At 41.9% G+C, this 25,491-nt stretch overlaps 1 protein-coding gene and 1 long non-coding RNA gene across 2 annotated transcripts in view; one reads left to right on the top strand and one right to left on the bottom strand.

The window, feature by feature from the left end:
* LOC123349261 overlaps positions 1-19,987 on the top strand; it is a 38,020-nt gene extending 18,033 nt beyond the window's left edge. The window contains exons 2-3 of the long non-coding RNA XR_006573437.1: positions 18,688-18,783; positions 19,885-19,987. This is a non-coding gene — a long non-coding RNA (uncharacterized LOC123349261). The remainder of the gene's footprint in view (positions 1-18,687; positions 18,784-19,884) is intronic.
* The window catches only part of VAT1L (vesicle amine transport 1 like), a 78,819-nt gene that overhangs the window by 4,580 nt on the left and 48,748 nt on the right, over positions 1-25,491 (bottom strand). Inside the window, exon 8 of the mRNA XM_044987169.1 lies at positions 1,509-1,592. Within this exon, the coding sequence (XP_044843104.1) occupies positions 1,509-1,592 (84 nt within the window). The remainder of the gene's footprint in view (positions 1-1,508; positions 1,593-25,491) is intronic.

Raw genomic sequence — 25,491 nt, 5'->3', positions numbered from 1 at the left:
TGCTCTATTGTTCTGAATTAGAACGGAATCATGAAATACTCTAGTGTTCATACTGCAGTTTGGGTTCCCTAACTAAGGACAATGAATAACTATAAACTCTGGAGGGGGAAAAAAAAACAGAGTCCAGCCAAAATTATAGCTGCTCTATTAGATTGTTGCTAGCTCTTGAAACCCCATGGAAATGAAATGAAATGAAATAAATAAACGCAACCTTATTTTAATGGACACACAAGTGACATTATGAAATTCCTCCTATTTCTGAATGAATTCCCTTCAGTGTTTGTGAAAATATATCACATATCCGCTCACTTTCTAAGTCTGTACCTTCCACAGACACTAATGGCAATTAGGTGTGTGCATTATCAAGAGAATAGATGGCTTAATATGTATTAATGCAGTGTTGGAGACGCCTCCTCTTTCCTCACTCTTTATTGCTCTGCTGTGTTTTACAGTTTTAGGGCTCAGTTGAGTGTCTGGTGTCAAATAGTGTCTGGTTTCCATTTGTGAGACTCCAATAGCCTTTAAGTCAGGTTTCCTGCTGCCTTGTGAGGGTTATATACAGTATTAAGTAACTTGTGGTCAATTTTAGAGCACATCCAAACCACCTTTCTCCAAATGGGGAGAACTTCAGATCTGAATCCAAACTGTGCATTTTAGACCCATCTCTAGTTAATTTGTTCCTGCTTTTCTTCAATTACTCTTTCCAATGTAAACAGCCAAAGTTTGGGGTTGATCCTGCTGACTTCCCTCTACCAGATATTTCTCTGTAACCTTTCGCTCTCAGCATCTTGATGTGCTGGGCTCAGTCTGAACACAACATTTAGTTTCAGTAGATCCACCATGTGCCTTCTCTCTCAGGTGCTGCCCAGTAACAAGTACAATTATCATTACATTAAAGCTTACAAAGCATGACTTTACCCAAAATATCAGCATATCTGGCATTTTCAACAGAGTTTAAAGAAATCACTAGCTGGTTCCTACCCAAGACACATCCTGTCCTTTATATGGAACTGGGAAGGCAGTTCTACAGAAATGCAGGTTTTAAGGGGAGTGTGTTTATAGGTAAAGATAAGTTGATTTCATCTGTTTGGCATCAATCCATTGCATTATCTCCACTAATGTAGCAATCTAGCATTACACGGAACAGCTATTTATTTTCCATCAGAGACAGAAATAGATGCTGTGTTGTTTTTTTCCCCCAATCAAAGTAATCCAATAAGATTTTCCAGAAGCAATACTGGCTTATATTTTGAGAGACAGAGATGGCCATTTTACCTATGAAATGAATTGCTGTGGCTATTTACTGCAAATCTCTTTCAAAACAAGAACTACAATTTGTACTGTACCTTACGATACAAATTAAAGATTGTGATTGTTGGTTTTGATTTTCTCTCTTTAGGTGAGATATATCTGGTAGAAAACCACAGGCAAAATAATTAACTCAGAGTTGTTGACCACCTGTCATTTGTATGATAACAGTTGTTATATACTCAGTGCTTTTCACTCACCAGTGGAGTGGGTGCCTTCTCCACATCCAGAATAAGTTTTCCTATATTGCCTCTGTCATGGATTCTCTGCATGGCCTCCTTCACCTGTAAGACAAAAAATGTTAAATTCCAAGGATGTAATAATGCAGAAACCAGAATTTTATATTCATACTAAAGTGACAGCTATTCTCCATGATGCTCATGGTATCCCTCATAAAGAAAAATGAGGAGAACTAGACAGGAAATAGTTTTCCCATCCTGTGACTTCATAAACTGTTCCTCTTCTTCATCGGGACACAACAGAGACCTGTTAAATTTTTCATTCAAAAAAAAAAAAAAAAAAAAAAAGAGACCTCTGCCAGAATAGCCAATAGCCCAGTGTTCAAGGCACTCACTGGGGATGTAGGAGGGTTCAAGTCCCTTTTCCAAATCGGGCAGAACATGGATTTGAAACCAGGTCTTCTACAGCCCAGGCAAGTGTCCTAACCAATGGGCCATTAGCTATTCTGAGGTGACCTTTTCTCTCACTGGCTGTTCCCTCTGGTTTTCACCAGAAATTCCATCATGGACCTGAAAGGCCCTTCTGATTAAAGTTTCATCAAACCCAGTACATTCCCGTAAAAAGTTTTAATGAATTGACATAACAAACACCAACAAAAACCAAACAAAAATGTTTTGTCAAAAAGTTCCTGGTCAGCTCTAAAAAAATTACATGTTTGGCACTGTCTGTTTAGATTATAAATACTTGGGGCCAGGGATTCTCTTTTGTATAGCACCTAACACAGTCGGATCTCGGTCTTGGATCAGGGTCTCTAGGTGCTAGTTTAATACAAACAACAAATTATATTATGGCCACCTGAACTGCAAACTAATGCAAGTAGTGATCAGCCAGTAATTCCCAGCAAAAAGTTCATTCTGACTCTTTTTCTCTTTGCAGAATATCTGTGAGCAGACTGTTTTCACTGAATGTATTCATTACAGGAATATATTCAACTACTATATTTTCATTTAGCCTGTCATGGTTTTCAATGAATACCCTTTTTGCATGCAGGAGCAATGCTACGTACACTACAGCAAATGCATGGCTGTGGCTAATGCCATAATTTAACCCCTCAGTGCATGAGCGATGTGCATTTCCAATTTTTTTTTTTGTGTCCTTCAGATACCACTGAAAAAAAGACATTTACCAGCTGAATGTAATTAGTATGTGTGAGAAAGGAACAAAAAACCCTCAGCTCACCAATGCGTTGGAGAGGAGCTTATTTTGATGTATGAAGTTTCAGAACTCATGGGAGCGGTGTGTTGATGAAATGGAATACCGTGTGTGTGTGTTTTACTGGCTATTTGATGCATAAAATGTAGACATTATTTAATAGTCGAGGATTGGAAGAGGAGTAGACACTTTCCTCTCTTTAATGCTGGGAAACTTCAGTAACTGTGAACATTGCATATAAAGGGTGTTTCATATCATTGTCACTTCATTTTTTTTTGCCAGAACAATGGGATGTGATGAGGCAAGAACATAAAACACAGAATGATATGTTAATAAGACCTACCACCTGTGACATAGCTTTATTACATTATTAAACAGGTTAGCAAGGACGTCTGAAACTAAACATTGCTCCATGAACAAATAAACCCTGCACTACATTTAAGGGCATAAATCAGGACCTGGATACTTAGCATGGTCAGTTAGGGCCCAAATATGGATGTAGATACTTAACTTTAGACATCTTGACTTGGCTCTTTAAAAGTGCCTAAGAGAGTAAGCCTACCAACTTCTACTGAAATCCAATGAGAGCTGGACCCCTAAATCCCTTATTAAATGCCACCCCAATGTTTGAAAATTGGAACCAATGAACCCTCAGTTCTGCAACTCAAGTGTTGCCCAATGGTGCCCTACATTAGAAAATGCTGGACTTTAGAAATCTGTGAGAACATGAATGAATACGTACATTTATAATGTAAAGAAATGTACTACCAATATGAAAGGCTTTCCAATTAAGGACCCTGATGTAACAATTTTGGAAATCTTCCCTCTTTTCAGGAATCCCAGATGCTTTCACCAAAAGGCAGCCTGTTGACTTTTTAAATGGTGTACATAAAACCACACAGACTTTTATGAAATAACTGTATAGTGATCAGTAAGCCCAGTTACCCTGTTAAGCTTTCTGTACTGAGCAGGATACGTTCTGTGAGCCTAGGAATTCTTTTCAGAAAACATTCTTTTAAGAACAACCAACAGAGTCCCTAAAGAAGAAGCAGTTTCTTTTTTTAAAAAACCTTTTCAGCTAAATCTAGTCTCTTTAAAAGGTTACAGAACAATATAAATAATCCAAATGAATAGGACAGAACTGAAGGAACCAGCAAACACATTTGCCCACCAGTTGAAACTTATCACCAGAAATGTCATGCTGAAAGCAACGGCACACAATATTTATTATCATCTGCGCCGCCTAACATTAAGTGAGGCAAATTTGAGAAAATGTGCTTTCCCAGCATTTTTTTTCATACACAGTATCAGGTTTAAGACTCTGGAGAAAGGTTCAGGTGTGTTTCTAGGATACCCTTAAGTAGCTTGCAAATGCAAACAGCAGGCGAGAGGAGAAGGGGACATTACAATTTCTAAAAACAATATTGGATATGGGATCCAGGTGGAGCAATTAAGAATATTATTTAAAAAAAAAAAACGTCACTTGACCGAAAGTTTGAAAGAGCTGCTACAATTTCACACTCCAAAATCTGTATATGAGAATGTCATTTGTAACTTGCTTGCCTAGCCAATGGGCCTGGTTCTGCCCTTCGCTGTATCAATGCAATTCCATTTGCTACACAGTATCTGAATCAAGCTGCCCTAAAATGCATGCAAGAAGATGACTTTGCAGGGTATGGGTGCCAAAAGTTCATATTTGGTAAATAAGTCTGTGGCAGCTTGTTTCATCAAGGTGCTAGGAAAAGAAAAAAATCAAACCATTCTTTGCCACTACATCTCACTGCTGTTGATATTTATTATAACAGTTATTCAAATGAGAGCAATCTGTACTGATGCCTCTCTATTGCACATCAGTGCATCCCGGTGACATTCACTCCAAATCAGAGGTCCCATGCCTTATTTATCACGTCACCCCATTCGAGTTGCATCCTCTGGGCTTGAGTTTGAGTGAGGCTTAAGTGACAAAGAGGGTCTAATGCAGATTCTCTGAATTCTGGTTGAATTTCATCCACAGGGCCTGTATCATTAGCTCCAGCAAGGAACTGCTGGAGTTGTGTAGCATGCAGAGGCCAAGCAGACTTTCTTGTCCCTAAATTACTGGTCACTGATCATGCTGTGTGTTTGCTGTTTGCATTTGTCAACTCAGAAAGTCAAAATAGACAAATAAGATTCACTTTAGTTTTTGTGGTTTAGTCAATTTCATTTTCTGCTTCTTGTGCATTAGCACAGTGATAGAGTGTTTGGGTTGCAGACACTGCAAGGGAATGTTTACTTACTTAAAAATGGTTCCCATTGAAATAAGGAAGCCATAGAAACATTCCGATAGCCTTGCTTTCATACAACCTACACTTTGGGCCCAATTTGACCTGAGCGCGTTTGGTGCTTAAACTACCACTGTGGTCAGGGGCGGCTCCAGGTCCCAGCATGCCAAGCGCGTGCTTGGGGCGGCAAGCCACGGGGGGTGCTCTGCAGGCGCTGCGAGGGCAGCAGGCAGGCTGCCTGCCTGCCGTGCTTGGGGCGGCAAAATCCCTAGAGCCGCCCATGACTGCGGTATTGATTTTAGCCCCAAGAGGCTCAACAGAGACACAGTGACCATCACAGAGGCTCAGAACTGGCACCAAATACACATTTACACACATTCAAGGAGAAGAAGAAAAGACTGCCATGGCCAATGCTGCTGTAAAGAAGTACAGTGCCTTGTGAATATGAAGCATGTCCTCCTGTGTAGCAGGAAAAGATACTGATGAGTAGGAAACTGCAATAAAATGAATCCCTGGGAGTTCTCTCATATCAGTCCAGGCTGATGGAGACCTATTTCCTTCTTGCTCCCCACTCCAAGAACTCTATCGGGGGGGAGAGCAGAGGGAGGATGAACGTGCATCGTGGGATGGTAGATGTAGGTGAGGTAGGGTAGTGAAGGCTAAATCATGATTATAGCTGGGAAGGACTGTGGTGGTGGTAATATGCACATGAGCAGCCATAACTGTTTTTAACAAAGTTTTTGTTTATTTAATTTACACACACGAGTCATTTCATACCATCCTTTTTAAAGCAGAACTCCTTAATGAGGCCTAGATAGGAACAATTTAAAAGAAATTCACAAAATGGCCTAAGAGACGTCCTGCGGTGAAAGAGCCTATCACAGTATATTTTCCGGTGGGGGATGTTATGGTTGGGAGCTTAGAGCTGCTGCTGTTGGATCAAAGCCATTTCTCTCCATCTGTATTGTGTAGCATGCTGAGAAGAGCAACACTTACTGCCAATGGACCTTGGTAGAAGAGGAAGGGCAGAAATGCATTTGCATTAAAGGTCAGAGGATGTTCTGAAATAGGTTTCATGACAGCTGTGTTCTTTGGAGGTTTAGGGTTTGACAGCTGCATCAAATCTTCTCCAAGACCACCATGTTGTCTCTGTTAAGACACTCCATAAAAACACAGAGCTGTTTGATTTGGTGTCCTCTTCACTATTTGTTATTATCCTTTCCTTTTTAATAACTTCACATCCCCCCAAATCGTTTCACTATGAATTATACCCACCATAGCTGAACAATGAATCCGGAATTTGGGACCTCTTTACTCATCCAAGTCAAGGCAATTATCTTAATTAACAACTGCAGCTTGTGGAAAACTGCCTGATTTAATGCTCTCATCTCCTGCCAAATTAGATTTCCTCTTTCTTCTTGTGAAGAAGTTCAGCAACACGTTATGTCACTGAGTCCTCAGACGTTATTTATACAAAGAAGCACTCCAAAAAAAATTAGATGAGACACCATCCAAACTGAAAGCAGAAAAGTGAATGGGAAATCCAGGCTGGCCAGATGTCTTAGGTCCTGTTGTTTTGGGATTGACCAGTAGACATTGTTTGTGATTTTGAATAGCTAAGCTCTACATTTCTTCAAAGAGAACCTGGATGATGGTACGTTTTAAAAACAGGATTCCTAATTTAGAAAATCCATTTGGTGGATAGGTTTGCTCTCTGAGACATTTAAAAAACTAGACTTCACCAAATGCTGGAAAAACGTCCTCTAGTGAAGAATCCAGCATGACAAGAGGTTAGATTAGATCAGCAACTTGCTCTTTTTCCATCTCCAATTCCTATGATTATATACAAAACCATGGACTTTTAAAAACAGTTAATATTATTTTCACACACACACACACACACACACACACACACACCCCTCCCATAATACTGGTTCACAGCTGTCTGGCTTTCCTACTGGACTGCTGATCACTGTGGATCATTAATGCTTCATTTTGCTTCCAGTCACCCCAGGCAAGGATGTTAGTGCTAATGAGCATTCTGACCATTATTGATTGTGTCAACAGCTGTATGCAAACACAGAAGCTATGCTGCACCACATGGCAACTGTGAGCAGGATGCTGCTCAGCTTCCCTGTGTCAAAAAACCAAAACCCTTTAATTAATAAAACCCTTATATTGCACATGGTGACCATCTCTGATCCCTTACATGAGCAATAAAAAGAATAATCACACAGATCCACTATGTCCCAGGCCAAATCCCATGTGCTTTGTGTGTTTGATTTTTTGGATGAACATTGGCCAGTCAATTCACCTGTTTTAGTATGCTCTGAAGTTGTAGGGAAAAGATTAGCATGATTCAAAGAATTACTCCAACATTTGACTGCATTATGAAAACTGAAAGTCCAGCATGTGCTGATGCCTTAAGATATGAGGAACTTGAGATCGTTTTGGAGTAATTAATCATGTATCTTGTCGACATTAATAGGATTAACATATCCATGGTAGCTAATGCCAGAATATACCACAGTGGAAGGCACAGTAATCAAACAGTAATTGAACAGCTCTTACTTCAAAACCTCCACAGGAGGTTTTAAAAGTATATTGATATTTTAAAACAGTTATAATTACAATAATGGCAATTTTTTTTATCGTGCCATAATTGACAGAGATCCAAGCATGTTGTCTAATGAAAATAAATACACATTTTACATACAGCTCTTTAAAGATGTACCGCAAAGCAGTAGAAATGCAAAGTATTGTTGGTTACTGTACATTTCCTTCTAACAATGATACTTTGAATTTGTTGGATTATCTGTTAGAGCCAAAGGAAGATTATTACTGTATCCCATTAGCTGTGCCAAAGCCCAGTGGCAAAGCAGACTCTTACTTTTGAACGGCAATAGTTCTTTTTCATTAAAAATGCACACTACCACATAATAACCACACATTTTTCTCCAGTGACTAGGATAGTGATGTATATTATGGGAATCTGGGATAGTTTTATTGTAATCACTCTTTAATTAGTGCCTTGAAAGCAATTATACATGAAAACAAATTAAGAACTAAGCAAAAAAAGTTACAGTTAAAAGTAAAAAGTCAGAATTTAGGAGGCGATGGACAACTATCTAACTGGTTATTTAAAGGCACTCCCATGAATAAACAACTTGAGTATGACCATTACAGTTCCTATATCTAACTGTTTCTTTTTCTATCTGAACATGAATAAAAATATGGAATCCATTTCTGCTGAGAAATTAATGACTTTTTAAAAGGCTGAAGTAATAATCTTGTTCTACTTAATCGCTATCAGTTCTAAAATGAGACTGTACTGCAACTAAGGATCCAAATCCCTTGTATTCCTTCCACCTCTTTTAGGAATCACACTATATCAGTTTTGCTGCCTAAGTATGATTTTATTAATAATGTCCATCTGCAATTAGCGAGGCCTGCAGAACTTGATTCATATGGAATGCATATTTTCATGAGAAGTTGTTCAAGGTTAAATACGATGACTGCTTAGCTGCAGTCACCCAAATTAGACAATTAGTAGTTTCATTTTCTGATTTTTAAGAAGTAGTTGCAACTATATATCATTTCAGCAACTCTACAATAATGGAAAATGAGGAATGTCACCATTAGAGGAAGTAACTTTTTTAATCTACTATCAAATTATGAGAATTATACATACGGTGATCAGTTTGTAACTTAATTTAGTTTTAACCTTGCATTCTCAGGGCCCTTGGCAGGGCTGGTTGAAAATGTTCCATTGAAATTCAGTGAAAACCCATTTGTCTGTGTAACAAAATATTTTGCAGAAATTGTCTGCTTTCCATGAAAATTTTGGATTTTTGTTGGAAAAAACTGTTAGGGGTTTTTAGGGCATTTTTCAGCTGCAGAATTTCAGTTTTTGGTTTCCTTGGTGTAGTTTTTCGATAAAAAGCTGAAATTTTCCACTGACAAATTTGACAAAAACCAAGGACTTCTTTTCGTTAACATGAGGTTGGTTTTTTTGCAGAACCAGCCCCATGCCCCAATCCCACATTTTCCATTCAGCTCTAGACTTTGATTCTGTCCTTGTACTCGTGGATCAATCCTTCAGTGTGCTGAGCTCCTTCAACTGCTACTAATTCAGTGGGAATTCAGGGTGCTGTGTATCTTGCAGATGATAGTTCATTAATGCACTTTGGTGCGATCCCAATTCAGGAAAACGCTTAAGTGCTTGCTTAAATCTCAACTTCAAGCACATGCTTAAGCAGCCTTCCTGAATAGGGACGCTTTCCTGAATCTGGTTCTAATAGTTTAAGGCAGTGGTTCCCAAACTTGTTCGGGGAAAGCCCCTGGCTGGCTGGGCCAGTTTGTTTACCTGCTGTATCCACAGGTTCAGCCAATTGCAGCTCCCAGTGGTTGCAGTTCGCTGCTCCAGGCCAATGGGAGCTGCTGGAAGTGGCACGGGCTGAGGGACGTACTGGCCGCTGCTTCCAGCAGCTCCCATTGGCCTGGAGCAGTGAACTGCGGCCACTGGGAGCCATGATTGGCTGAACCTGTGGTCGCGGCAGGTAAACAAACCGGCCCGGCCCACCAGGAGCTTTCCCTGAACAAGCGGCGGAACAAGTTTGGGAATCACTGGTTTAAGGACATCTTATGCCTGGAGCAAATAATCGAAAATCATGCTTCAACTGTCTGTTGTTTTACTCCATCTCGGCTTCTTTATTTTCTATCCCCTCAAACCTGTCAGCTATTCTCCATTTTGAAAACAAGACCCAGCAATAATCTCTGTTGAGGTGCTCATTAATGTTTGCTAATATTCAGTTTCCTTTGGAATTTCATTCAGTGTGCACGGTCAATACGGTACAACCAAAGCAATTTACTTGCTACCTATATAGTAAATGTTTAATAATTTGTTATCCAAATGGAAACAATATATTTCTAATTATCTCCTGTATCATTTTGCAGTGTGGAAATTAAGTGCAGCTCTCCTGTGAAACGATGAGTAATGCAACATAATTATCAAGTATGTCTTGCAAAATCCTCTTTTGAATATTATTTGAGTCAATAGGCTCCATTTCTGCTACACAGCTCGAATTAAGAAACAAGCCTTTGGGACGTTAAAGAAATCTCAGTGTAGCTGAACATATTCAAGTCAAAGTAGTATCAGGCACTATTTGAACATTAAACCGCTCCCTGTGACAACATAACACCAGTGGGGGCTTTATATCCATGTTAGTAATGTGGATGCTTGGTACAGAGACAACAAATGCAACATACCATGGGAAAAAACTTACCTGTGGGAACATTAAAATAAAATGGTTTCATCATCCTAAAAAACTGATCAGCTCAACAGTACCATATATTTTATAAAAATTATTTTGGGGATATCTACACTGAACTCAGGCTCTGAAGCTTGGGGGGTGAGTTTGAGAGCCCAAGCCCTCACCCAAGCTGCAATGTCACAGCACTGTCTAGAAGCTATTTTGAGAGGGCTAGTGCAAGCTCTGCTAGCACAAGTCTGTGGACCAGGGCTGGGATGCTTTCTCCCAGATACAGTGTGGACATGCCCAGTAAGACCGTGTATATCCTTTATGAAAACAGAATCTGGACTAGGAGGCTATTGGTACAGAGGAATGATTCAATATGCTTTCCCCTCCATTGGGGCAAACCCCAGCCAATGGCTCAAAATGACATCTCTAGGTTATAAGTTTCCATCTTGAAACCTTTCATGTGCTTCTCCCTCCATACACACCTCTTCCTACAAGAAGGCATGTTTACTTTGGGTTTGGTGATTTCATTCCCTGGGTCCCCCTGGTGTAGGTTATTCTTTGGGAGGTGGCTGGAGAGAAACCCAAACAGAAGACAGGAATCCCTCCTTCCCCTTGTAAGTGGCAACAGTTGCAGTGTGACACCCCCAGTAACACAGTAACTCCTTCTCCAATTCTTGTAAGCAGCACCCTGTGTCTTTCCTCAGTACTTGTGCTCCAGTGTGAACTACAAGCCTCAATCAAGAAGCTGCTCGATACCACCACCTAGCTGCTGCTGCCTCCTTCAGTCCCTTAAGGTGATCCCACAGGAACGAGGAACAGACTACACGTTCACACACAAATGATAAGCTTCCACCGAGAGAGAGAGAGAGAGACAGACTTGTGCCAAAGAGTGGTGAATGGGCCAGCCCCCTAGCCCCCTCTAAGAAATCTCAGATGCACAGAAAGTAGGTACGTATTAGGGAACGAGGGGGCAGGGAGGATTGTGGTGAGATTCTGAGCTTTTCCTAAATCTCATAAAAAATGACATTGGGGCATGTGGGTGAAGGTTGGGCCAGTTTTGAATGGTGCTGACAGGTTTGTCCATTCCTAGTTTGAATTTGGCCCAGTCCACAAGTGGAATTAGTTAAGAATATAGGACTGGGAGGAACCATTTAGGTCACCAAGTCCAGTCTCCTGCTATTGCTAGTGCCTCCATCATATAATCCCTTCCATAAACCTATAAAGCCCTATCTTAAAACCAATTAGATTTCTTGCCCCACTACTATTGGGAGACTGTTCCAGAACCTCGCTCCTCTGATTGTTAGAAACCACCTACTTTCCAGCCTAAATGTACTCCTGGCCAGTTCATACCCATCTGTTCAGTAGTCTCACGGTAGCCTGGCACATTGGACAACAGTTCTGCCAGTGTAACCACTGATCTCACATTTCAGGGAGATGTCCTGCTGGAGGTGGTGATTGCCATGAGAAAATGCAAATTTCAAAACTCTTCTCCATCCCCTCTGGGGGAGGGAGGCACTGTGGAACACACCACTATTTATTTTGTGACCCAGCACCATAACCTGGCCCTCTCTTTAGACCCACACCTCTAGGCTGCATCTAAATCTTGCTGCTTCTGTATGATCCAACCTTTCCCCTCTGTTTCCACAGCTAAAATTCTTATCCAAACCCTCATCTTGTCATGTCTTGACTACAACATCATCCACCTGTCTGGCCTTGACAAATGCCATCTTGATCCCTTCCTTCTTTTATCCTTCTAAACTTTCCTGCAAAGAACATCTGCAAGGCTCACCATCTCAGCCACTTCACTTTGCTTCCCTTTTTGCAACCTTCCACCAACTCCCCTTGCTCCTTGCATCAAACACAAACAACTTGTCCTCACCTTTAAGGACTGTTACAGCTCGGCCCTACACTACCGATAAACCTCTTATATGGTACTGAGCCATCAACCACTACCTCTGCTCTGGTAAGGCCAGCCTATCACCTAGCTGTCCAATCTTCCCTTAAACACGTTCATGCTTTCTCCCATGCTGCCACTTGGGCACAAGTGGAGCTCCCCATAAAAATATGCAAAGCCACTAATTTAGTGACCATTAATACTGGCTGTCACAGTGGTCTTCAAATTTCTCCTTCAGTCACTTCTGTTGTCATGCCTACAAGATGTTCGACAATGGCTAGGCAGCCATGAGTCAGAACTGTTATTTGGTACAACAATCATAATCATCTCACCATTACACAATGCTCTCCCATCTGCTTCTTGTCGTCTCCTTTCATATACTCAGCTTGTAAACTCTTTGAGGCTGGGACTGTCTTTTCGTTTTCTCTCTGTATGGTATAATGGGACTCTCATCCAGTTCTAAAATGTGGCTGTTAGACACTATTGCATTACAAATAAATAACAGTAATACCGCCATTTTATATCCCACACCAATACAGCCTCTTCCACAAAAAACGAAAAGAATAATAAGACAAGGCACTAAGCTTTGTGCAAATGCTAATGTCTGTCTTGAGACTCCCCTTGTGCCAGTCATAGACCCTTGAAAAACATGGCAGGAAATCAGCTAGAATAAACACAACCTTTGGAAGTATTTTACAACAATATAAAGCTAAACCATTTAACCATGTGAGGCAGGACAACGTTTTTGCTCAAAAGCTAAATAGTTATTTGATTAGTGCCAGCAGATGCTTGGCCACTTCAGGATCCCAGGAGAGTGAGGGAGGAAGGGGATATTTTAAAATATTATACATAATCCATAGTCTGGCCAAGAGGCAAATGATCTTTACTAAAAGTAACAGATTTAATGCAGACTTTAATAGATGTGTACATTTTCAATTATGGTTATTATTAAAATACAAACCAACAAAACCCAAATCCAAATGCAGCCCAGAATCAGAGGAGAAGGATAGTCTTGTGGCTAAAATACCAAAGGACTCCAGAGATCTGGGTTCATTTCCTGGCTCTGTCACAGACTTCTCAGGTGATCCTGGACACGTCATTTAACCTCTCTGTGCCTCAGTTCCTCATCGGCAAATGAGGAATAGTAGTTCTCTACCTCAGTGCTCTCAACTTTTCAAGACTTGTACCCCTTTCAGGAGTCTGATTTGTCTTGCATACTCCCAAGTTTCACATCACTTAAAAACTACTTGCTTATAAACTCAAACATAAAAATATAAAAAAGTGTTACAGCACACTAGTACAGAAAAATTGCTTACTTTTTCATTCGTACCATAAATTATAAAATACATCAATTGGAATATAAATATTGTACTTACTATTCAATGTGTAGTATATAGAGCAGTATAAATAAGTCATTGTCTGTATGCAATTTTAGTTTGTACTGACTTTGCTAGTTCTTTTCATGTAGCCGGTTGTAAAATTAGGCAAATATCTAGATGAGTTGATATAACCCATGTAGGACCTTGGCACACCTCTCCAGGGCTACAGGTATCCCTGGTTGAGAACCACTTCTCTACCTCACCCAGGTGTTGTGAGAACAAATTGCGTGAGTCACTCTGATACCATGATGTTGGGAGCCATCTAAATATCTAGCCAGACAAGCAGGGGCGGCTCTAGGGATTTTGCCGCCCCAAGCACAGCAGGCAGGCTGCCTTCCGCGGCTTGCCTGCGGAGGGTCCACTGGTCCCGTGGCTTCCTCCAAAGCCATGGGACCAGCAGACCCTCCGCAGGCATGCCTGCGGGAGGTCCATCAAAGCCGCAGGACCAGCGGACCCTCCGCAGGCAAGCCGCGGAAGGCAGCCTGCCTGCCGCCCTCGCGGCGCTGGCAGAGCACCCCCCACGGCTTGCCACCCCAAGCACGCGCTTGGCATGCTGGGGCCTGGAGCTGCCTCTGCAGACAAGTGTGTTCTATTGAGCAAAAAAGTGCGTTACAAGGAAATAAGAAGCCACAGGTCACAGACTGTGTAAAGAGCAACAAAGAGTCCTGTGGCACGTTATGGACTCTTTGTCGCTTTTTACAGACCCAGACTAACAAGGCTACCTCTCTGATACAGATTGTGTAGTGATAGAAACTACCAGGAAAGGTGAAAAAAATAGAAGAACATATCATGGCCTCATTCTACGGTGTGCAGTTTGGCTTAGTGGATAAAGCACTAGAGTGGAACTCAAGAGCTGCTCCATTTCCAGCACTGCCACTGGATTGCTAGGCAAATAATTTCACCGCCCTCTGCCTCGGTTTCCCCATCCGTAAAACAGGAATAATGATACTGACCTCTTTTTAAAAGTATGTTGAGATCCACAGATGAAAAGTGCTTTGTGGGAATTATTGCTCTGTGGAAAGAGAGAGTTCTGCTATGTGGCTAGAGAAGGCGCCTTGGACTGTTTCCAGGTCTGTCACTGATTCACTAGGTGACTGTGGGGTAGTCATTTAACCACTCCGAAACTCATTCTAAAGAACGGATACGGTATTTACCTACTTCAGAATGGCACTGTGAGGCTTTACTAAGGTTTGTAAGGCTCTCCAGGACAACGGCATGGATGTGTTGTATGCAGAGGGGGAAATGCCAGCTGCTTGACTAGGGGAGATCCATATATTTAACATATAGGGAGAAATTCTGCTTCCACTTACACCCATCCAATTTCACTGATTTTAGTCAGGTCACATGGGTGTGACAGAAGGAAAGGAAGTAGGAGGGTGTAATAAGTCCATGAGTCTCTGGACTGATGCAAAGTTTGCATCTGCTATGTAGAGATTATACTTGCAGGGCTATTGGGCTAATAAATATTATGCCTCAAGGGTATCTCTCTTAGAGGACATATACTGAGATGAGCTTGCTTGCCACTTCTGATATCTCAATAATGCAGATGCTGTTCACTGGGAGGGTTTTAAAAAAGCCCTTCTCTTTATTAATCTCTTCCACATCCTCTGTCTGCAGCAAAAGGCAGCGCAAGTTTATGCTTCTGTCATAGGAGTCAATGCAGGCTCTTTCTATCACAGAAAAAAAAGCGGGAAGAGCATTCTTTACCCGTAATTAATTCCTCTCTCTACCCTGGTGTGGTTTGTCTGAGGAGCCAGCAGCTTAATCACGTCTGCAAATCACATGGATAGATCTCCATGGTGACAGGATCATGTGGTATGTAAATATGAGTTGGATGTCCGAGGTTACTTTGGCAACCTGAGTGGCACAGATAATGATCCAGATTTGTTCAGATTTATGAAGGGATAATCTGAATAAAACTTGTCCATTCTATATTCTAGAGCTGGTCCTATTTTGCTGCTGTAAATATCAGTCACTATTTGAGCCAGACCAGAGCTATCACTGTTAGAATTACGCCAATATCAATAATATTTAGTTAAGCATCATTTATATGCAGCAGTGAAGAAAAAGCCTGCTGCACCATTTATTTTAGTGGAGATACCCCTTAAGCAAAGCTATAGTACTATAGCTTTCAGTAGCATCATAAAGCACCCCCTAATTTTTACAATCTGAGACGCTGCCCTGGTCTATTATAGACTTGTGTTGCCTTTAATAAGAGTTGCAGGTTGCATTATAACTGCAGATGCTCTGCTCAGGCCAGAAAGGGAGTTTTATCTTCACTTCATTACCTTGGAAAGAGTCAAAAGTTTTTAATATAAAGGTTAGTGTTTCAGTGTTTTGATAGACATTGGGGATCACGGACCATGTTTTAACAAATGGCTACTGTGAGCATGAGAAAGGAGCCATCACTTGTGGTTCCTGTCTTACATCTGGCACACAAAGCAGCCCTAGATATAGCCTGCCTGAGGAGGATCAACTATGTTAGAGGCAGATAACCAGTGGCACTGGGAGAACTGTTACAGTGGTTCCTACAGCACCATTCCTCCTGCACTAGGAGGTGTGGCTGGGACATCCCTGCATGCTGATGACTTTCTGTTGTACTGATTCTTTGGGGTTGTTGGCAGCTGGTATGTTAGATCAGCTCTAATTTACACCAGGAGTCCACCTTCAAGCATATCACCCCCAGGATGTAGGGAGCTCAGAGTTGGCTTAAGGTCACTTTTGGACCTCCCTTACCCATTCTGAGCTGTGGTGGACACTTCTTGGTGGTAGCCAAGTATATGGGCCATGAAGTCCAAACACTCCAGGACTTTGGAATGTTTAACAAATTGGTCCATATGTTGCGGTCCAGGCCCATCTCCAATGATAATCTAATCAGGGTTGAACCACAGATGAAATGCCCGTTGACCTCAGTATGCGTCTTGGCAGCACACACCCTGAAGAAACAGGCCCTTTGTATTTAGTAAACATGAACTAATCCTTGCAGCTAAATTAAATGCATATTTGAAGCACCATTTAGACTACTCCTATGGAATCTACATCACAACTGTTGGGAGGATTTATAGCAGGAAATAAAGTTTATGGTGTTCTTCTGGCAAAATAACACGTGCATGTTATAAGAAGATAGTACAGTGTAATTAAAATAAGACATTTTATGCTGTTATTGACTATCAAAACTCATGACATCAGTTTTTTCTAAATCTTGTCTAAACAATGTATCCTTGTGATCTTGCAAGAAAAATATGCATCATGCCACAAAAACATGTCACCAAAATACTGTTTCATATAAGCATGTTCTAATAGTTAAAGTCCTTTCATAAAACAAACAAACAAAAAATCCTACTCAAACTAAACCAAACCAAAACTACCATTTAATAGTAAGCATCCCTTGCTTTTCTTATTGGTTTGATTCTGTTGTACCATCCTACAGATTACTAGTGCTTTCTAATTATGATACTCGGGTGATAGAAGATGAATGCTGTTGATTTCCCCTTTTCTCCTCCAGCTTCTCTCCCCACCCCCAAACCTTCTGTCTGGTAACTTCTCTGTGGGAATCTGGCAAGTAGGATCCCCCTTTACACAGAAGAAGTGAAAGATCAGAAACAGCCTTTCTTGAATCATATTGTTTGGCAGCCACATGAGTGCTCGAAATCTGAAACACTTCCAGAACCACAGCTTTTCACACACAACGTCTAGACGCTTGAAGGACACTTTTTAAAGACAACAAAACCTTTTCTCTGACAATCTATTCTGAATTCCCTCTCAAATCTGACCCATTGAAGGCGTTCTGAGTTCATAAATAGTCTGTTTCTAAGCAAACATTCTGAACGGGAAGAAATGAACTTGCTAAATATGACCCTCACGCTTGAGCCGGTGAATTTTCATAAGTGTCTTGTCAAATAGTAATATTAAGCCCCGTTTCTTGGTGTGCACTCAGATGTAGCAGAATATAATCTCCGTACTTAGACTGTAAATTCCTCAGGGCAGGGACTTTTCGTTCTTTGTTTAGATAGCATCTAGCACAACAGGGTCATGGTCCATGACTGGAATTCTTGTGTTTTACCACAATACAAATAATACTATTGTAGGGTAGTCTAGTGGTAGAACATGCAACTGTTATTCAGGTCTCATGAATTCTACTCACAGTTCCACCATTGACTCTGAGCGTGACCTTAGGCAAGCTATTTAATCTCTCTGCCTCAGCTTTTTTATTTTTGGTAGGATCACGTTTACCTACCTCACAGAAGTGTTGACCATAATTAACTTAATATATAGCATTGTGCTGCCATGCTTTAGTTGTGCTTGGCTGTTTGTGCTGTTGGCTTTTTAAACTATGTGAAGTTTGACTAAAGCATAGGCACCTGTTTTATCCAATCCTAATAAATACACATAATCTAATGAGTGTAAAGCAACCTCAGATCCCCCTATGAAAGATCATATCAAAGTGTGAAGTACTGTTAAAAAGTCAGAGCATAAAGAAATGCCTGACGATGGATGCTTCACTTATTTTATTAATTATGCTGGTTAGTCAGTTTTGCCCAAGGATACAAACCCACGCATTTCCCTTTGGCTTACGTGCGTGTGTTCATGCAGGGGAGGGATTTGTAGAGTTATTTTATGCTGCTATGATGACAATGAATAGTTTATTTTTACAATTGTATGTTTCGACTGTGAGCTTCCCCAGGAGGCTGGTTGAAAACCCGAAAGTTATTTCCTTGCTCCTACTTAAATTTTTCATCACTGGCCATTTGTTCGGAGTTTTGTTTATTTGACAGCAAAGCGATTTCTTTTGTATCGAGGAGGAAGTTCCTTGTGTGTTGATCAAGTGAAGGGATTAGCTTTGGTTTAAGAACTACATAAAGCTCTTCAGAAAGAACACTCCTCTCTTCCCATCTGATTGCCAAACTGTAGTTGAATGCATGACTTGTCCAGCCCCTTGGCCTCCAGTGCAGGACAGTGCTTAAGTCCATACTGAAGTGCTTTGCTGACTCAGAACTATTGTCTTTAAGTGAAAAGGATTTAATTGCTCTGACTCTACGGACATACAGTTGATCATTCAAACGTGAAAATTAAAGAAAACGAAAGCACGGGCAAAATTTCTCATGGCAAGAATTGGGCATGGAACTTACTGTACCTTACAATTTTGGAATGGACATTGAGGAATTTATTTTATTTTATTTTTTTAAATATAGAGCCCAGTTCTGCCTCCTTTGTCGCTATCTCTGAAGCATTGGTCATATATGTTTCTGCACCTTAGCTCAGTGAGATGGGAACTAACAGCCATTCGGGTAAGTGGTCTCTCTCATATTTGCTTTGCTTCAAAAACATTTCCACTGTAAGTATGCAAGGCATTTAATAAGCCAAAGAAAGAAACTAGAGGAAAGGTCAGTTAGTTACTTATCATATACTGTGCAGCTGAGTAAATCCAAATTAGAGTTCTCCACCCATATCCAGACTAAGGCTAATGCATACCCTATAAAATAGAAAACCGACCTCCTTCTTGGGGTCTGGCTTTGTTACCAAAGTAACTCAGGAGAAACACAAGATAAATCACAACTTAAGCCTTTTCCTTGGCTTGACTTCCCTTAGAGCTCCTACCGTAGGCCCTGCTATAGCAGAGTATTGGAGCACATGCTTCACTTTAAGCATATGAATGGTAGTTGAATTCAATGGGAGTATTGGCACCTTAATTCACTGCTCCCAGATGCTTACTATTCTGCTAGACTGCTGCTCTCACTTTCCTTATATCTAAGGTAGGGATTATTGAACCATATCAGCCCAGGGATATAAAAAGTTAACCAGAAGCTTCTTGCAGGGTTCCAACACCTATTAGCAAGGTGGGGAAATATTAGAATCCTTTCATCCTACTACACCAAATGCACAAATGAATTCATATCCAAACCAAGCAGGAATGGATGAGTGGCTCTATGGTACATTTGGATTCCCATGGATTTTGCAACATAGATTAAAACCAAACTGGAGTTGAGCACCACTGTTTAGAATTCTCGGCAGGTCCACTGGCCAAAATACAATGGAAAAATTCAAACAGTCTCTTTCCTGTGACACTTCCAGTACCAGCTGTCTGGCAGGAAGAGTAGTGAAAAGGAGAGAAGAGAAAAACAATGAGTGATGTCTGGGGCAATGCTGATGATATGTCTGTAGGCAAAGGGTTGTCCAGGGGGAGAAATGCGGACAGACAGGTATGTTGCTAAGGCCAAAGAAGTGATGCAGAGTTTACTGAAGTCTGCCACAATGTTGTCTTACTTCTGCCCCAGGGTTACGCCTGCTAAGAGATGCGATAGCCATGATTTGTCTAAGCTATTATCACCCTTTTCTAAATTTAATTGTTCCACCCAAGCTTTAATGTGAACTCTTATTTATTCATCTAGGGAAGAATCTCGAGGCCCTTTACGCTCATTCAAGCAAAGCTCCCACTAACATTGATGGAAATGGTAAGGCCCCCTAGGATTCAGCCCAGAGTCAAGTACAGGTGAGCGATCAGCATCTATTGAAGGAGTTTCTCTCTAGTTGAATGTAATCTTCATTTCAAAAAAACAAAATACAGATGAGCAGGGACTTAGAATGGTCTATGTTGAATTAGGCCTAGACTTCTTAATATCATCACCCATATTTCTAAATTGCTAGTGCTTTAATAGCATGTCCAAATCCTGCCACTGGATGCTCAAACTGAGTCAGCAGATGCACAACATCAATTTGCCCTACAAAACACCTTCCTTTTGCTCAAAAGCAGAATACAATATTTTTAGAAAAGAAGAATTTAATCAGAGCGTGTTTTAATATTATCAAAATGAAATAGTTTTAAAAGCTTTTAATGGTAGGACTTTCAAACCTTTTGTCAGAGGAAACTTTGGTTAATTAAAGATAAAACTAACAAACAACCCAGCAATACCTATGTCAGTCTAAGACTTCAGATGGCATTAGGATGGAATGGTGCACAGCCAAGCTTGTTGCTGAGTGCCATACACTGGACACTCATGGACCGCTACGACAGCCTTCAGGGACAACACCCACCCCAAATGACCTGGGGTGTTTTGGTAGATGCCAGAGGATGGGCCAGGAGGGATCCAGGTTCTGTCATACCCTTGACTTCAGGGTGGGTGAGCTTCTTACTGATGGAGGGGTTTGTAACCTGCCAGCCAGGGGTTACTGAATTTGTTTTACACTGACCTTCTTCATGCTGATATTTTGAATTCTGTCGAATTTGTTCCAATATTAATAATACCATCCCTCTGGTTTTGGCAGTACATCACGAGACAGGCTTTCTTTGGAGGAAATGGTGCCCACAGGTAGCATATTCGGGCCCACAAGTGACCACTGAAAGGAGGAGCAGATTGCAGCTGAGCTTCAGGATAGAGGAAGCCTGACAGCACAGGCATCATATCAAGGGAATACCCTGAGATCAGTTGCTGCTGGTGCTCTGCTCCATGGAGTGCATGCGGTGTTCCCCACATATATTAGCATGATCTCTTTTCCAGAACTACTGCAGGTCTCCTTGTTACAGTCAGTCATTTGGGGGCTCCTCAGCCACAGGAGGCATTTCCTTACTCCCTGTTGGGATAGTCTGGCTTACTCCTGAGAAGGGTGTAGTGTGGCACCACAAGACAGGCTGGGATTGATTTGAAGCTGCAAGGTTTAATCTGTATTTGTGCTTCCCAATTACAATATCACTACAGCTGATCACAGAGTTAATGTAACACTTCTGGGTTAAGTACTGTTGATCAAGTATTCAAGTGTGCATTGCTATTTATGAGTGCAATTTTTGCAAGCGTCAGGATAATAATATGGAACAGAAGTCTGTCCCCTTTCCACAACAAAAACAACTACTATTTACATCACTAAGCCAGTGTGAAAGTGCAAAAAGCAGAGGCAGAATTCTGCACCACTGCTCTAGAGACTTCCCTCTAGTTCCACCAGCCTGCCAAAACCAGTCGTCATCAGTGAGATTGCTGTTGAGAGACAGCAACTCATTCTTGCTGATGTAGCTAGCAACATACTTCTGCTTTGGCTGCTGTTGCCCAGAGACACTGACAACTGATCCTAGGAAAACTGCTAATTCTACTAGAGTTATTATTTTAGAAAGACACTTCTTAAAGGGTCTGATCCCTTTTCTTTATCAGACACGTATATTTCTGCTGACAAAAAAAAAAGTGTCTCTACAGTATAGTGTGTGTAATCCTCATCCCCATATTATCTGAGAAAATGGAACTCAGAGGGCATAAAGTTGTGACCCCAGACAAAAACCCTTAACATATACTATCTAATATTGTTTCCTGCCATAGCTATTTTACATCCTCTTGGAAGTCTTCCTCGCATTTTGTTCTGCTCTACTAAATTTTCTTTCACCCGACACTCGGTTAGGACCTCTCTCTTTTTTCAGCCATGCCTGATGCCTTACCAGATACTGACCTGGCTTAGCTGACTGTTTTCAGTCATTTAGATGGCCAGAGAGGACATTAATAGTAGTGTGGCATATTCTAGGCAAACTATGACTAGGGACATGTTATATTTTTCTCTCATTCAGCTCTCCCAACACCTTTTGGGTCTCTCAGAACTCCTCAGATAGCATGATGAATAGAACCAAGCCACAGCCTCATCATGAGTATTAAATTAACAGATTCACATTTTAATGGCCATCGAGACAATTATGATCAGCTAGTCTGATGTTCTGCATAACACAGGCCAAAGAACTTCACCCAGTCATCTCAAAGTCATGACCCAAGTGACCTCAATGGAGTATATATCAACAGTGAATTTTGCCCCAGTCTGAAAAAGGAGAGATTGGGTCCTGACAAAACTGGATTATTTCTGTGCCTACAGGGTATCTTAATACTCAGAGGGTGCTTTTGCTGTCAGTTCTTTCCATACCACTAGTTAGACCCCAGCATTACTACCCCAATTTATTAAGAACTAAATGCCCAATCTTCTGAGAAACTGGCATCTCTTCTTCATGACACACTGAAAATTCAACAAATCCAGTTTTTCTAAGAATCCCTGTCAGTCAAGCCTGAACAATCGAGGGCTTTCTCGCTGAGCCAGTCAACTAATTAACAAAGAAGCGTGAGTGGAATTTTTGGACACAGAAGAAAATCCTGCATTTCATCTACAGGCTGTGTGGCTTAAAGAGAGCACATCGATGTGGCATAGAACAAGAGTCCAACTATGTCCTTGACACTTTTAAAAGACAGTTTGAAACACGTCTGAAAGATTTTTCCTTGATAGCTGCCTGGCCCTGTTCAGTTACAGGCCTATTCCAATAACTGTTGTGCTGTGTTGCACAAGAAACTTGAACATGGTAATTCTTAAAAGTTCCTCTGATGGCAAATTAGTGCCACTGCATTTCTATAGAGTGGAGAAAAAGAAATCAATAGAAGTTGATCTCTTTATCTTGGGTCTATCTGACAATTTTTTTTACAAGATGGATCCAACTGATTGTACCATATTTAATCATGAACTACGAAAATCGGGATAAGAAACACAGACAGTTAGCTGAATTACCAGGTTGAAAGAACGGGATGAATGGATCTCAGCATGCTTGCATCGGGAGCACGAAATCTGCAGTTTGTTAGTTTCCTGGCTACAGAGCATTAAAGGGGTAGCAGCCATGGGCAAGACTAGCTATTCAAAGTCCTTTCCTTTAGCTTCCCCAAACGCAGGGATCTGCAGTGATCTTCAGACCTCTTAATTGTATGATACGTTCACAACTATTTCCTGTAAGAGTCTTGTCCCTTTCCCCCTTCTCTTCCTACTCATTCTTCCTCACTGGCACCAACAGCAAAATTAGTGACAAGATGAGCTGCCTCGAAGGCAGAGGTGGGCAAACTGCGGCCCGCGGGCCACAGCCAGCCTGCGGGACCCTCCTGCCCAGCCCCTGAGCTCCTGGACCGGGAGGCTCACCCCGGCCCCTCCCCCGCAGCCTCAGGGTGCCACGCCACCGGCGCAATGCTCTGGGTGGCCGGGCAGCGCAGCTGCAGAGCCTGGCCTGACCCGGTGCTCTGTGCTGTGGCGCGGCTGGCTCCAGCCGGGCGGTGTGGCTGTAGTGCCGCCAGTCACTGGTGCTCCAGGCAGCGCAGTAAGGAGGTAGGGTGCATGTGGGGTTGGATAGAGGGCTAGGGAGTTCAGGGTGGTGGTCAGGGGGCAGGGGTGTGGATGGGGTCGGGGTAGTCAGAGGGCGGGGAATGAAGGGGGTTGAATGGGTGCAGGGGTCCCGGGGGGCAGTCAGGGGGAGGAGTTCCAGGGGCAGTCAGGGAGAAGGGGTGGTTGGATGGGGCACGGGTCCCGGGGGGCAGTCAGGAATGAGAGGACGGGTTGGATGCGGCGGCAGGGGACAGTCAGGGGTGGAGGTTCCGGGGGCAGTCAGGGGACAGGGAGCGGGGGGGTAGATGCTGCAGGAGTCCCAGATGGGGGCATCGGGCCACGCCTGGCTGTTTGGGGAGGTACAGCCTCCCCTAACCGGCCCTCCATACAATTTCTGAACCCCAATGCGGCCCTCAGGCCCTGCTCTAAGGTGTGCATCACTTATTCCATCTACCACGTCTTAAGACACAGAACTAACTGGTAGTTGTGGCACCCAGGGTTCCTCAGCATGGCTCAGGGAGCGGCCTCTAAAAAAGTTTAAAAGCCATTTTTGAAGGGAGGATGACTCCATGAAATATTTTGTTTCCTTAATTCTTGTGAATAGGTTAAATTTCATGGGACAAATAATAAAAATGAAGAGTAAAATTTAGAGTCACTGGCGCCAGTCTCCCACGTACAGCACACTGGATACCCTCTTCTTCCCCCACCCCGCCAATATTCCTGCACTCAAGTCTGCATTTTCACCTGCGTTTATCAGGTCTCCCTTGGTAATGCTCTCCAAAAAGCAGGTCTCTCTCTGATTTTATCCAGAAGGCTGTTCTTGGGTGCTATTATCACTCTCTATTTAACACAGAGGGGAAACATGCCAATTTATTACTTAAAGACGTTTCACCTATCTTAGTACCCTGGCTCCTTTTGTTAAATGTTGTTTCCTCGCAGTAATTAATCAGCAGCTCACGCCATACAACAGGTTTGTTCTGATTTTCTAATGAATTACAAATTGGTCTAATTCATCTATCTCAGTTTGATCTCCTCTAGGTAATTTCATTAATTGGCAGGATAGAACTGGCTTCTCTTTCACACAGCTCTTTTTTTTTTCCAGTGGAATCTATTAGTGCTAACTACATTATTTTTATTTTCTTCCCTATGTTTCTTGTTCTCCCTCACATTATCAATCCAGACACCAAATCTGCATGCTGCTTTGATATGTCCTGCCATAACTGGAAGCTGCTATTTCCATGGTAAACAAGGGCAACCAGAAGTGACAGTCAGCACTGACCCAATAACATGTGTCACGACTCGCCTCTTTCTCCAACTTCCAATTCTGGAGACCATGAGGAAAGGATTGTTTTCCACCAGCTTATCTTCATAATTAATTAATCCTTAGCAGTCTGCTTACCGAGTGGCTACAGGCTGTATCTTTATTAATTGGGAGAGTTTTAGTTCAGCTGATCAGCTTTCTAACCTTTCCAACCACAATATTTTAGCACAGGATCAACACTCATCAGTATAATGGACGGAATGCTTTACAAAGCTCTGTGCACTCGCTACTTCTTCCCAAGATTTAGCTTCGTCATACTCTTTCCTGAAATGCACCCAGCCTAAAACTCTGTATTCCCAAAGACCATGCAACTCCCAGCATGCATCTAGAATGACAGGGCCTGATCTTCAGAATTGCTGAGACATAGTTGAGTGGCTCAACACTTAGAAAACAGAACTGAAAAATCACAGGTTTTATTCCTGACTCTTCCATTAACTTGCTGTGTGACATTAGGCAAATCACAACCTACCTGTGGCCTTCTCCATACCCACCATGGGCAAACAGTGCTTTAAAACCCTCCCAATGACATGCATTATATACGCTTACAGTATTATTTACACATTTATGTGCACAGTTGGCA

The sequence above is a fragment of the Mauremys mutica genome, chromosome 14, assembly GCF_020497125.1.
Source record: "Mauremys mutica isolate MM-2020 ecotype Southern chromosome 14, ASM2049712v1, whole genome shotgun sequence".
Lineage (NCBI taxonomy): Eukaryota > Metazoa > Chordata > Testudines > Geoemydidae > Mauremys > Mauremys mutica.
Note: the sequence above shows the minus strand (reverse complement) of the source record. Positions and strands in the feature narration are given on the sequence as shown.